At 37.8% G+C, this 15067-nt stretch overlaps 1 protein-coding gene across 3 annotated transcripts in view; it reads right to left on the bottom strand.

The window, feature by feature from the left end:
• The window catches only part of kiaa1549lb (KIAA1549-like b), a 113835-nt gene that overhangs the window by 59128 nt on the left and 39640 nt on the right, over positions 1–15067 (bottom strand). For all 3 annotated transcript variants that reach the window (XM_022679495.2, XM_049483529.1, XM_022679497.2), the window contains exons 3-4: positions 4893–5447; positions 3510–3625 (exon numbers count right to left, since the gene is read on the bottom strand). In XM_022679495.2, coding sequence (XP_022535216.2) covers positions 3510–3625; positions 4893–5447 — 671 coding nt within the window. The remainder of the gene's footprint in view (positions 1–3509; positions 3626–4892; positions 5448–15067) is intronic.

The raw sequence follows: 15067 nt of genomic DNA, 5'->3' as shown, positions 1-15067 counted from the left end.
TAGCCTGCTAGCTCCACCGCGCTCTCAAGCCCCACCTACTTCCAGCTCTCCAGCCCGGCCGGATTCCAGCTCTGCGACTCCTGATCCAGAAGCAAGCTCCGGTCCGGTCTTTACAGCCTCGCCTACTGCTCCAGTCCTGGTGTTAGCGGCCACCGCGCCTGCTCAAGCTGCACCCGCCGCGCCTGCTCAAGCTGCACCAGCCGCCGCGCCTGCTTAAGCTGCACCAGCCTCCGTGTCTGCTGAAGCTGCTCCAGTCTCCGTGTCTGCTCAAGCTGCTCCAGTCTCCGTGTCTGCTGAAGCTGCTCCAGTCTCCGTGTCTGCTCCAGCTGTTCAAGCCTCCATGTCTGCTTCAGCACCAGCAGTGCCTGCCACCAATGTGGTACCCACTGTCCCTGACCATGTACCTGTGTCTGTTCCTGTTTTAGTTCCAGTTTCTGTCTGCGTCCCAGTACTCGTTTCCAGTAGTGTCTCAGTTCCTGTCCCCGTCACTGTGCTAGTTTCTGTCCCAGTTAATGTTTTTGTCCCTGTTCCCCTGTCCAGTCCTGTCCTGTCTGCATCCCTGTCTAGTGTCCAGAACCCTGTCCAGTCTCAGTCTCCTGTCCAGTTCCCCGTCCAGTCTCAGTCTCCTGTCCAGTTCCCCGTCCAGTCTCTGTCACCCGTCCAGTTCCCCGTCCAGTCTCAGGCTCCCGTCCAGTCTCAGTCTTTCGTCCAGTCTCTGTCCTCTGTCCTGTCTCCGTTTCAGTCCCCGGTTTCGTCTCGTGTTTTCCCCGGCCTCTCCCCGCCGCCAGCCCCCGGGGTTCATTTTTACGCGCCTCAGGAGCTGCGCGTTTAGGGGGAGGCTTCTGTCACGCCTGGTCCTGTTTCCTGTCTGTCCTCGTGCCTGTGTTGTCCCACGTGACCCGTGCCCCTGTGTTCTGTCAGTGTTTTTCCACTCACCTGTGTCCATTTGTAGCTCCGCCCCTCATTAGTCAGTCCCCAGGTGTTACCTGTTCTCCTTCCCGCCTTGTGTGTATATTTAAGCGTCTCTGTCATTAGTGTTTTTGTCGGTTCTTGTGCGTTTATACGTCTGTCACGGCTGTGTTAAATCCTGTCTGTCTGTTAGTCTCCTGTTTGGTCTGTTTCGGTTTGATTTATGTTTTTGGTTTCTGTTCTTTAATAAATGATACTTGCGTTAGCGTCCGCTCTCCTCGTCCAGTCCTTCACACAGCGTTACACTACAATCATTGATAGTTTGGAGAGACATGTCATCTGCTAGTGTTCTAAAGTCAGTGAAGTGTATACTAGGAAAATCTTACAGCACTTCATGCTTCCCTCTGCTGACAACTTTTATGGAGATGCAGATTTCATTTTCCAGCAGGACTTGGCACACTGCCAAAAGTACCAATTGGTCTTATTATTCCAATTTTCTAAGATACTAATTTTTGGGTTTTCATTGGCTGTAAGCCATAATCATCAACAATAAAATAAATAAACGCTTAAAATAGATCACTCTGTGTGTAATACATCTTTATCATATATGAGTTACACATTTTGAAGAGAATTACAGAAAAAAAAATGAGATGCACCAGTAAAAGCAATATTCCAGAAACATTCTGAAAACGTGTGATATAATAATGGTTTGCATCACAATATTAATCATATAGACAAATACAAACTTTATGAAAACGTTAAAAGCAACATTCACAAGTGATGTTAAGGTGACATTACCAGAATGTTTAAAAAAAAAAAAAACATTAGATAACAATGCTCTAAGAACATCCAGAAAACTAAAAGTAACATTTGGAAATCGTTCTACTAACCACAAATTGCAAGCTGGGCGTGTGCTAGTCTTCATGCTCCTATAGTACTGGGCGATTGCTAGTGATAGGGGGAGTTCATAAGAATATGATTTGGGTAATCGGCCTTTCAAATTGGGAGAAAATGAGCAAGAAAATAATACAAATAAATACATAAAAGAAAAGCTAATACTGGCTAATTGATTACAAGGCTTAAGTATGCAAAAGGGAGGATGGGGAAAAACATGAGAACTGTTAAAACAGACACAAGAACCTGACAGTGTTCTCACAGATACAGACGATGTTCCCTGTGTGTATTAAAGCAGGGCTGGGTGGCTCTGTTTTATCACTTTTGGGCTGAAAGACAAAATGACAGATGGCCTCATGGCTCAGCACACATTGAGGCAGTGCAAGTGTGAGTGTGTGTGTGTGTGTGTGTGAGAGAGTGTGTGTTTTAGTGGGGTTGTGGTGGTATTCCAGGATTTCCTTTCAACTCAGCTTTGTTGAATGTGATGAGAGCTGGCCTGCTGCCTGGGCGTCGGCTGTGTCTGCGCTGGGCTCCCCGCGCTCCCACCATATGAAGGTGTTATTGAGGGACTGAAATCCATTCAGAACCGCCTCGAATTAAAGATCACTAAAGAATACTTCTACTGTAGTCCATCCAGCACCGCCATCTGTGATCATTCTTTACATACAGGGATCTTTAATTTATTTTTAAAGGAGAAATCTGGTGTCAAATGGACTTTGGGTGTATTAAAACATAATAAAAAGTACTTACCTTTGATGAATAGCCGTACTCTCCGTACTCCCACAGCGTTCTGAGATCCAGACATTTCAACAGTTTGTCCAAACACCCTTCAGACTGGGTGAGACGGGGCATAATTAGCCCCAATAATTTGCTTTTTTCACCGTTATTCAGTCTCAAATTAGCTCCACACCTCCTTGCTAGAATTTGGAGAGCCCTGACATTTAAAACGAGGCAAAAGTGCTAAAGAAGCTTCTTAAAAAACCTGAAAATAACATATACATATATTTAAATATACATAGACTCAGCATAGTGTAGCAGCCGGAGCCAGGAGGCAGGCTATGTGGAGTCTATGTATATGTATGTCTATGTTATTATCAGTACAGTGATGGCGGCGCTTGGAGCTGAAGCTAGCGTTATGGGATGTAAACAATGTTTTTTAACACACTTCTTGTTCTCTCATTACATTATTAATGCCTCGTTTTAAATGTCAGGGCTCTCCAGATTCTAGTAAGGAGGTGTGGAGCTACTTTGAGCCAGATAACGGTGGAAAAAGTGATTTGTTGGGGCAAAAGTACAAAATTACAGGATCTCAGGAAGCTGTAGGAGAGCAGAGGTGGGCTATTCAACAAAGGTAAGTACTTTTTATCATGTTTTACTACAGCAAAAGTCCATTTTACACAGGAGTTCTCATTTAAAGATTAAAATTAAATTAAACTAAAATTAAATCGTAGAAAAAAAGTGCTAGAATTCAGTGATATGTTTAATAGTGAAAGTAAGAGCATGCCCACATTCACAATTAGATGGGAACTCAAGGGATTGGGACTTAACCACTGTGTAGCCTTAAGAAAACCTCTAATCAGTGAGGCTAAACAGCGAAAAACAGTTTTCTACTAAAAATGACCAAAAATTGTCAGCTGGGAAGGCACAGACCTACGAGAACACAGGCTGAGCAGTGAGTAAAACATAATGCTCATAAAATAACTGACCTGAGCCTGGACCGAGCTGTCGTTCAGAGCTTTCCTCAGAGCCAGAGTCAGACCCTTCGGCAGGTTCTGCTTCAGGATGCTGTCCAGCCGGCTCCTCCGCAGGTGGATGGACAAAACTGCCACAGGTGTGAGAAACAGATGAAGAGATGAAGGAGAAACATAAGTATCAAAGGGAGAATTTGATCTGAATCTGACCAGTCATACAATTCTTTAGCAGTAGCACATCTCACTCAGGAGTCTTGTACTTTAGATGATTATCATTGACAACTTTAGAAGACAGGCCACATTTTATAAAAATAATAAACAGAACCTGGACACTGTAACACTAGTGCTTTAATAATCAGCAGGTTATAAATGTAGATAACTGATGGTGATCACAGCAGCCCTGTAACTGATCATGAGCAGCTGTGGTCCCCTCTTGAACTACAGCTTAAGCAGGAACTACATTTCCCTCAAAATACTATGACTTTAATCTTGTAATATAACGACTTAATTAAAAAAGTGAACTGTTTTTATTTTTTTTAAGAGGGGCCCTAAAACAACCATCAAACTATTGAATGCTGTCTTACCATAAAAATAAAAAATATATATATTAATGATCCATGCATTTACTTTTTTTTTTATTAAATCACATTTAGATTTAATTTGTGTAGCAGGCACACTGTTACAATGTTTATATATATATATATATATATATATATATATATATATATATATATATATATATATATATATATATATATATATATATTTAATAGAATAGTTTCAAATAGGAATGCACCTGAATATTCAGTCAAAAAGTAAAAAAAAAAAAAAAAACAGTTTTTGGCTAAATAGGTAAAAAGACATAACTTAAAAAAAATCTTGACCAGTGTGGAGTGAGGCATTCCATGTAAATGCAACAATAGTAAAAAAAATGTGCCCAATAGTTGGTATACAGTGAATAGTCCTATTTGAATAATGTTCTAATTCATATTATGGCAAAAATTACTCAAACTAAATAAAGAAAACAAAACTTTAAGAAAAGAAGGTCAGTCAATCTGAAAATTTCCAAAAACTGAAATTATCCTCAAGCGCCGTTGCAAACCATCAAACTATAAATAATGTTATGATGGAACTGGCACTCATCAGAACCACCTCAGAAAAGAAAGATCAAGAGTTCCTCTGTTGCACATTATAAAATTATAAAAAGTTTCCAGCCTCAGAAACCACAAGTTAACAGTTTAACCCCAGATAAGAGTCAATTTTGGCTTGTTTAACACTTTTAAATCACTACATGATTCCTTATTTGTTTTTTCATAGTCTGGATAACGTCAGTAATAATTTACAATTTAGGAAAAAAAAAATAAATACATTTTGTGAGAGAGTGTGATACTATCTTACCTGTTCTGACCAACATTCTCTCAGTGATGTTGCAGATGATTGGAGGAGTCTGAGTTGTGGTGGTAGTAGTGGTGGTGGCTCTGGTAGGACTGGTCCTGGGAGACTGGGTGGTGGTGGTAGTGGTGGTGGTGGTCCGTGTAGGGGGACGGGCAGGTGCTATCATTCTGGGAGGTTTAGCTGTAGTAGTGGTTGTAGTTGTAGTAGTAGAGGTGGTGGTGGTGGTGGTGGTTGTGGTAGTGGGTCTGGTGCTGGTTAACTGGGTTGTGCTGGTGGGTTGGGTGGTTGTGGTCACTGGAGAGGGAGTGGTGGTTGTGGAAGTGGTGGTGGCCACAGTGGTGGTGGTGACGGTGGTGAGCTGGGGGGCACTGGTGGCTGTGGTCTCCTGGGTGGTGGGTTCTGTTTGTGTCAGTGTGTTTTTGTTGGAAAACGTAGAGATTTTCTTTCGTTGTCGAGTCAAACCAGTTTCATTTCTCTTCGAGCGGAGGCTGGTCTCTCTGGACGTCTGAACCACAGAGGACATCAGCTCTGAAACCCAGTCCTCCAGCGCTGAGTCCTCTGTAACAACAACCACACCACAGTCAGTCTCTGCACAGAGGACTGCAGGGAAATAGTAACAGCGAGTGAGGTTCATATAGCATAGACAACCTTGGCAGTGGTCAAGATAATGGTACCAGTGAGGATAATGATTCTGATTATGGTGATGAAGTTGATGATTGTTGCCTAGCTGATTTCATGCTGGTAGTGAAGATAATGTCCGTTTAAAAGGTAATACTAATATAAGTGGTTCTAATTGTTATCAAGTTATTTAATTGCTGTCATGATGATGATAATGATGATGATGATGAGAATGATGATAACGATGGTAGTGGTGATGGTGATGATATTGATAATGATGATGCAATAATGACAATGATGGTCATGGTACTGATAACAATAATGCTACTGATGATGATACTGATGATGATGATGATGATGATGATGATGATGATGATGATGATGATGGCAATATTGACAATGATGGTTATGTTATTAAACGATAAAGTGATACAGATTATGATGATGATGATGATGATGATGATGATGATCACGATAACAATATATATCATGATATAACACAATTAACCGAGTTTATGCAAAGTGACCACGCCAATACATTTCATCGTAGTCTACTTTATATATTTGCATGAGTAATTGAAGAAATTACTGAAAAAACCATAGGGATGATAGAAGGTAATAGCACGATAGACACTTTTCTAGACACTTATCATGATGATGATGAAGAGGATGATGATGATGATGATGATGATAAAAATGGTAGTGGTGATGATGATACTGATGATGATGATGATAATGGTAGTGGTGATGATGATACTGATGATGTTAATGATGATGACGAAGAAGATAATGATGATGATAAAAAATAATGTTGATGATGATGATGATGATGATGATATTGATAATGATGAGGATAATGAAGACCACAGTATTGAGGGTTATACAGATATCAGTGTTGCAAACTTGTTAGGTTAAGGTCAGGGTTAGGCCTACTAGTAGAATATGTTTTCTTTTTAATAGTAAATCTCCCTTCATGATGCTGTGTAGTCTGAGACTAGGCTTAATCCTTGTCTAAAAACTGCCCTACAGTGTATTACATGATGCTTGGATTGTGTTCACTTTCAGTTCACTTTTGTCTTACTAAAGTTACTTTTATGCATGAGGTTTAACCTTTAAGGTCACCAGCGTATCATGCAGATACACTCAGGCCAGCGTGATGTTGTTCCTCGGGGAGCAGTTAAAGAGCTTCATAGAGAGCGGGGGGCTGTTCTTGTCCTCCTCACTCTGACTAAATCTGCTAATTGGAAAGACGGAGGGCTGCCTGGTGCAGAAGATAAGTCTGCACTCGCTGATAAAAGTTCTTTCAGCAGGGGCTCCTCACTACGATCAAAAGCTGCAGCGCTCCAGTCAGTGTCGGGATGATGTTAACTATCTCTGAGGTAGCCTTTGATGTTGTGTGATGTACAGTCATATTGATATCACTCCTCTTGTTCTCTCTCTGTCAGTGGAGCTGGCAGGGTCCGTTCAGTGTGACTGGTGTTAGGTTCAGACGCTGGACGCCAGAGCCAGACACAGGCGTGTTTCCTCTGATACTTTCGTTTTTGGCTCAGATAAATAAAGAGCTTTCGGTGTACAATGCTGGTAGAACTTATTTCTTTTTTGACACATGATTGGCTAGGAGTGGAACAATATATTGTCCCACATACACTACATACACTATATAAAAAGACACTCACACATGTTTTTCTTACAGAAAATCAGAATAAACCTTTCCCATTTTAGGTCAACTAGGATTACTAAAATTACTTATATTTTCCAAATGCCAGAATAAATGCCAGATAGATCATTTTTAAGGCATTTCTATTACTTTCTACAAAGTCAAAAGTTTCTACAAAGTCAAAAATTTAGGACAGCCCACACGATGATGTCATGTCTCTGGAAGCTTCAGATTTTTTTTGGCCTGGTTTATTGGCAACATCTGAGTTCATTATAGTTTAGTATTGTAGAGAATTGTCTTGTGATATATGGAGTATTGCAGAATCACAATATCATCATATCATTGTTTTTGTGGGCAACATATCGTTATAGTATTGCATCAGTGAGATGCTCTGTGATTTCCACTGTATATAAACATGTACAAAAATTAAGACACCACTTAAAAATGATTTTAAATGAGTTTATTTGATTTTCAATTTTTTGAAATTGAAAAGCTCTGTAATATAATCAAGAGGAAGATGGATGATCACAAGCCATCAAACCAAACTGAACTGCTTGAATTTTTGCAGCAGGAGTAAAGGCATAAAGTTATCCAAAAGCAGTGTGTAAGACTGGTGGAGGAGAACATGCCAAGATGCATGAAAACTGCGATTAAAAACCAGGGTTTATCCACGAAATATTGATTTCTGAAATCTTAAAACTTTATAAATTGGAACTTTGTTTTTTTTTTTTTTTGCATTATTTGAGGTCTGAAAGCTCTGTATCTTTTTTTGTTATGTCAGCCATTTCTCATATTCTGCAAATAAAAGCTCTAAATGACTCTAAATGAAGTTCCTGCTATAGTTTCTGCTGTTGAACACCAATCAGAATCCGCCTCAATGGGACCTTATCAGAATACTGCACATTTTGTCCTTCATAACTTTATAAATATAAATAAATATAGCAAAAAACAACTTAAAATGACTTTTAATTCTTTTGATTATTCATCATATTTATAAGATGTCAGAGTACATAGAAATCATGTTTTCCAGCTTAATACATTTCTATTTCCTGTGAACAATTTTAGCAAAAAGTGGTATTAAATAAAAAAGGTGGTTGACCTTGAGTTGCAAATGTTAAATGGTTGATTGATTCATGATTACCTTGTTCTGTTTCTGAAAAGATACATTTTAAATTTCTAAAACAATTTTAACTACCATAATTTTCTACTATGACAGGATTAAGCTTAAGCTTTACCTCAGCTTAGTATGGAGAAATATTGAAATCTTTCCACTGTGTGGAACAAAAATATATATCACAGTATTTTTCTGACAGCTTTACGGTATATCTTGATATTTTTATTATTATTTATTTTTATAATTAATTATAATTTATTATAATGTATTATTTATTTTATTTTATTATTTTGTTTTTTGCATGACTGGGTTTTTATATAGGTTTATGACTGGGAGTACATATAATATGAAACATTAAGTTAAAGTTAAATTAAAGTTTTGATTAGTATTGGGTTTATTTTGTCCCACAAAATTACACAATATATGAAGAAATCGGACTTCATTAGCAGAAAAAAAAACAGCTGAAGAATGCAAACAACAGACTCTAAAAAGAGACTGATTGTGCAATTGAATTTTTCTCTGCTCTGAGTGAATAATTCCTGTTTGCTTTTTTTTTTTTCTATTTTACTTGAAGATAAAAAACACTCATACATTGAGGAACAGCAGCAGGAGCTCTTCAGATAAGGTGCTGTTCTTATTTTTCTCCAGGCAGGACAGAGCTAGACAAGTGTTTGACTCCACAGAGGTGAGCTACCATCACTCCAGTGTATTAGCTTGTTATGCTAACTGACTAGCATTAGCTAGCAAGCTGTATCTGCTTTTTTGGCGGTGCTGTTCTACTAGGGAAGCACCTCTAGTGGTGTGGTGGTATGTGAAAAATGCACACCGGGTTTAATTTCCCCTCCGGTATACCAAATGAACTGGTATACTGCCCAGCACTAACTGAACATTGAAATAAATTAAATTAAGCCACATAAAAATAAAAGTGTGATTGTTCTGATGCAGGGTTATCCAAAGATAGACAGGGTGTATAGGGACTTCCAGGAAATGTTTAAATACATTAATATTTTTTTAATGAAATAAAAAAATATATTATGATTTTGATTTTGTAAAAAAAAAAATATTATTTACCCACTTAACCAAGAATAATGCAACTTATCCAAGCAGAACTGCATATATTGAAACATAGTTGAAGCATTCTGTTGTAAAAATTGTTCATTAATGTGTCCTTAATGTAAAGTGTTTAAATAATGAGTAATTAAGAATCATTAATAAACAGAGTTTAACCATTAGCAAGTCCTTTATACGTCGTATTACAGACTGATACCTGCTGGTGTTTCATCTCTAAAAGCCTGTTTTGCTCTGAAAACTTTATATTTTTCTTTTGATTTATCTGGATCTACAACATCAGTTTCAGCAATCTGTTATCATATCTGAAGATCAGATGAGATGAGATGAGATGATATAATATGGGGGCACAGGAGGAGAATAAGATATACATCAACATGAAGAGAGCTGTTTAACTTCAGGGTGAAGACACGTCTCACTAGAATCAAAGGCTTCTCAGATTACATCACCTGAACTCCAGCACATGTTTTATGTCCTTCAGGAGCTAACAGAACCCATAATTGGGGAATGAAAGGATTTTGCGAGGGAAAGGCTGTGTGTTCAATAGGATTAGATATCAGATTATCATATTATTAACTGTTATTATGTAGGTTTATGATAGAGCTGAATGAGCTGGCAGATATAAAGATATTAAAGACCCATATTGTATAAATTATATACAATTCTGTTTAGATTTAATATTTTCCCATTTATGACTTCTCCCTCTGCTTCCTTCACATCCTTAAACAGTCAAGCTACAAAAATCAACCTGCTCATGATCACAATGATCACAGTCACACCACCTACCTTAACCAATTCTGAACTGTTTTCACGCTCTCCCTCACCTGAGTACTGATTACATTCACCTGTGTCTAATGACTACTGTTTGTATAAATACTAAGGCTGCCAATGTTAAAGCGTTAACATACGTGATTAATTTGGAATCAGTAACGCTGTAATTAAGTTCTTATTCAGAAATCCTTACAACCAAGCTGAGGTCTTTACGATAAAGTGACATAGACCACTAAGTAAAATAGACCACTTCAGTTTCTGAATCTGATTTTGCAATTTATAAGTATATGTTTGAGTAAAATTAACATTGTTGTTTTATTCTACAAACTAAAGACATTTCTCCCAAATTAAAAAAAATAAAATAAAAATATTGTCATTTAGAGCATTTATTTGCAAAAAAATGAGAAATGGATTAAATAACAAGAAAGATGCAGAACCTCCAGGCTTCAAATAATGCAAAAAAAAAACAAAAAACAAATTCATATTCATAAAGTTTTAAGAGTTCAGAAATCAATATTTGGTGGAATAACCCTAGTTAACCCATCTCGGCTCAGGACTGGCCACAGGCGGAGCTTACAGCTTTAGTTTACTGAGGTAGTTAGCATTAGTGTATCATCTTGTGTAAGTGATTGTTGGTTTTAACGTTTCTCAGCAGCAGGGAAAGAGAGCGCCACCAGGGCAGGCAGTCTGGGCTCGGTATGAGGCGTTCATAACGCTTCTCTGCCGTGGGGCCGCTCGAGTCTGATGTTAAGTGAAGTTTAAGGGTTAACTTTACCTAACACTCAGTGCTATATCTTTATAACTAAGGCTGTATCTCTGAAAACATTTTGTCATTTGAGTTTTAGATTTTTTAAATTGACTGTGGGGGGGGGCAGAAGGTCGCATTCTCTGCAGCAGTGCTGTTAGCCAATCAGAAGTGGTATATTTGCATGTATGAATATTCATGAGCGAGGGCCAAAACCTGTCTTTCTTCAGAGACCACTAATCCAGTGATCTAAAGCAGGGCTAAATAGAAACACCTGAACACTTTTTTTTTCCACAAAAACAAAATATATAGCATTTATTCCTACTAGCAACCACAACTAGACTGTTTAGAATGAATGAAAAAATGACGGTCAAATGGTTCCTTCCTGTCAAAGTGGGCAGGTTTTTGGCTTTGAGTAAACCATTAAACACACAAGACTCTCTGATGGAAGACAGAAGTCTGGCTCACAAGACTGAAGGAACAAAAGCCACGATACAACAAAGAGGCTGTAAAAACAGTCACGCAAAGAAAATCTATACAGGAATTAAGACTGTATCTGGTGGCTAAACCCACACAGATGTTCATAAATGTACCTCAGGGAAAAACAAGGGGAAAAAACAATGCAGCAAAAGGATGCAGATTGCAGCTCATTTAAAATATCTGCCGCAGGGTCAATACTCATGCCACGCTGTCTGGAAAGTTGGTGCCAGTTCTGTCAGTGATGAGGGATGCAAGTTTCTTCTAGGCTAATTGTGCTACTAGGCCTCCACAGGACCCTGCTAGATACTTGCTGACTAAGGGAAAGTGCTAAAGCTGCTAAATGTGACAAACTCCTTTCAGGCTCCATAAATACTGAGACGGAGATGTTCTACATATGAGAGCTCTCTAGATCTGCTTCCTCTGTTGAAACAGATAAAAGAACTGGGTACCACTTTAAAATAAGACTACCTTTATAAAGGGTTTATGAATGGTTTATTAATGAGTTTATTAATGGTTATTAATTAACTTTTTTTTTTTTTTTTAAAACTCTATTATTGAACCTCTATTACTTTTGTACTTGACTATTGTAAGTCGCTTTGGACAAAAGCGTCTACCAAATCTAATGTAATGTAATGTAATGTAAACGTGCAAATTCTTAAAAAAAAAAAAACATTAATAAGCAGTTAATAAATATATAACAACACCAATATATCTGTAAGTATGTTTAACTATTTACTATAAATGAAATGACTAAGTTGAATTAAACGACTAAGCAAACAACAGATCACTGTTACCTTTTCAATTGATGTGTTGAATTTAACATTTTGATTGCATGTCATTGTCCTGATAATATCTAGTCTGAAGTTTAATATTTTAGTATTTTAATGCATTAAAATCCCATTGTCTATCGTTTTGTTAGGAATCAGTAGTCTTAAATTTAAAAAGTGACAAGTTCACGTGTAGCCACATGGTTTGATCGATTTGAGAAATTCAGACAAGCATGACATACAGACTCTAATATACAATCTTTTATATGGACCTTAACCATTATTTTTTTATTTTATTATTGTCAACTGCAGGTACAAAATAAAATAAATTATGTGAAACAATTTGAAGAGGTAAAGCTAATAGCTATACCAATACATGAAGTCTAGGGACTAGCTGCTTATCCTGAACTACGGGATGATGCCTTCTCCCTGGAACTCTACACCAGGGCAAGCTCCAAGCTTTTCGCCTTGTGCCTGGAAAGATATTTAGGCTACGATCACATACTAGAAAATACTAGAAGGTATATTTTTCTTAATGTTTTTAAAGCATTTACAACCTAATCAATAATAATTAATACATTTATTTAAAACCATTTAAAACCCTTCTAAGGGTAGTCTTTTTTTAAAGTGGTACCAAGGACTGCAAGAAGAAAACAATGTCATCATGCCTGTCTCCAAAAATGAGTTACAAGCTGGATACAGCTCTGGAAAAAAATAAGAAACCACTTAAAATTGACGAGTTTCTTTGATTTGACCAAATTTAAAAACCTCTGGAATATAATCAAGAGGAAGATGGATGATCACAATCCATCAAACCAAACTGAACTGCTTGAATTTTTTCAACAGGAGTGTCATAAAGTTATCCAAAAGCAGTGTGTAAGACTGGTGGAGGAGAACATGATGCCAAGATGCATGAAAACTGTGATTAAAACACAAGGTTATTCCACCAAATATTGATTTCTAAACTCTTAAAACTTTATGAATATGAACTTGTTTTTTTTTTTGCATTATTTGAGGTCTGGAAGCTCTGCATCTTTTTTGTTTTCTTTGTTATTTCTTTGTCATTTCTCATTTTCTGCAAATAAATTCTGGAAATGACAATCTGTTTATTTGGAAGTTGGGAGAAATGTGTCTGTAGTTTATAGAACAAAACAACACTGTTCATTTTACACAAACATGCAGCTATAAATAGCAAAATCAGAAAAATGGAGGTGGTCTCTTAATTTTGGGAGCCTAGGGGTGTTCTGTCCTATCTGCTTAGCTTGAATGCAATGTTAATTACAGCAGGGCCCTGTAATGAACCTGTTCACAAACATTTGATCTGGTTTGACAGGAAAGGTATTAAACCTGGTCCAGACTACACACCATTCTGAATGTACTGTATATCCTATAGTGTTCACAGTATTTTAGACAAATGCTAAATTTAACAACAGCTCTGTGGTCATTAACAGCTGATCATGCTTGAATCTGAAGATGTGCACTGTAAGCCCTGATCAGTTGAATTTACTTAAAAAATTTGAGGAAACCGGTTGCCTTAAAAAAAGTTAAGTAATGCGTAAAGAAAACTTAAGTAAGCATAACTTAGAACATCAAGTTATTACAACTAAAGGGGAAGTTCATTTAACTTTTTTTATTTTTGTTATGTTGTAAGACCAGATAAATTGAGTTTACTTTACTTTTTTAAGGCAGCCGGTTTGCTCAATTTTTTAAGTAATGAGTTAACATAAATTAAAGCATCAAGTTATTACAACTAAAGGGGAAGTTGATTTATTTCTAGGGAAGTCCAGGGGGAATCACTACACACTGATGGTTAGTGTTTGTCAGAAACAGTTGGACACACCCAGTATGCAAATAGATTGTGACAGAAGCCAATAGAAAAGAAGCTGCCGCCGGGGGAGGTAGTTTGGTCTCGGCTTGCGGCGTTGATAACGTTTCTCAGCCGTGGGGCCGCTTGAGTCTGACGTCAAGTGTAAACCCTTTTTTTTTTTCACAAAAAATTGCTCACATGGCATTTGCTCACATGGCATCATACTAGAGACCACAACTAGACTGTTTAGAATGAATGAAAAAACGATGGAATTAGACCTTTAATTAAATATTCTATAGACAAAACATTCTTTAAAGTTCTCATCTTTACAGACCCCAATGGAAAGAAGCTGCCAATGGCAACAGACTAAACTCATTTATTATAAGTTGGTTTAACTTAAAGATCTCAGTTTGAATATACATGTGCCCACAAACTTTCAACTAGCTCAAAATAGTTGAGTGTTGTTTAGAAAAATTCAATTTTATGTAAAACATTATTTAAGTTCAAACAGCGTATGGGTTTACAGTGTGGCTGTGTACAGGTTCACAGGCTGTACACTTGGATGTTTAATAAAGCAGCTGAAGCAGTGAGTGTAGATGTGGATCATGTGGGAGTGCTGCAGTGGACAGAGCTGCTGACTCTCTGTAAAGCTGCTGCTGCTCCATGCCTCTGCTCGTCACGGCCTGGGGAAATATACTGCCACTGTGTAATTGTGCTCGGCTCAGGTCTGATATATGCAGTGGGACACGGGCTGCAGATGCAGATGGAAGAATGAAACTAGGCAGGTTTCCCATGACCAAACATTGTTCTAGTGGTTCCGCTGCCAAATGATTCACTTGCGTTAAAGGATGATACAGTCTGGGTTTATGAGAGCTGTCCTGAGAGCTGTATAGTTGAGGATGATTGGTTAGGTGCAGGTGTTTCTGGCACTGAGAGGACTCTACTCTTCTTCAGCGGAAAGGCTTATTTAATGGCAGGCATGAAACAGTGTACTATACAGGGGATTTTTAAGTTTTCCTTAACTTTTTAATCCTCAGAGATAAAAAACAAACAAAAAAAAAAAAAACATATTTCCTGTGTTTACTAGAGCAGAACAAACAAAAAAGGAATCACATAGAAACGGTATATAGGGACCAGCAGATGCTTTCTTC

The sequence above is a fragment of the Astyanax mexicanus genome, chromosome 9 (genome assembly GCF_023375975.1).
Source record: "Astyanax mexicanus isolate ESR-SI-001 chromosome 9, AstMex3_surface, whole genome shotgun sequence".
Lineage (NCBI taxonomy): Eukaryota > Metazoa > Chordata > Actinopteri > Characiformes > Acestrorhamphidae > Astyanax > Astyanax mexicanus.
Note: the sequence above shows the minus strand (reverse complement) of the source record. Positions and strands in the feature narration are given on the sequence as shown.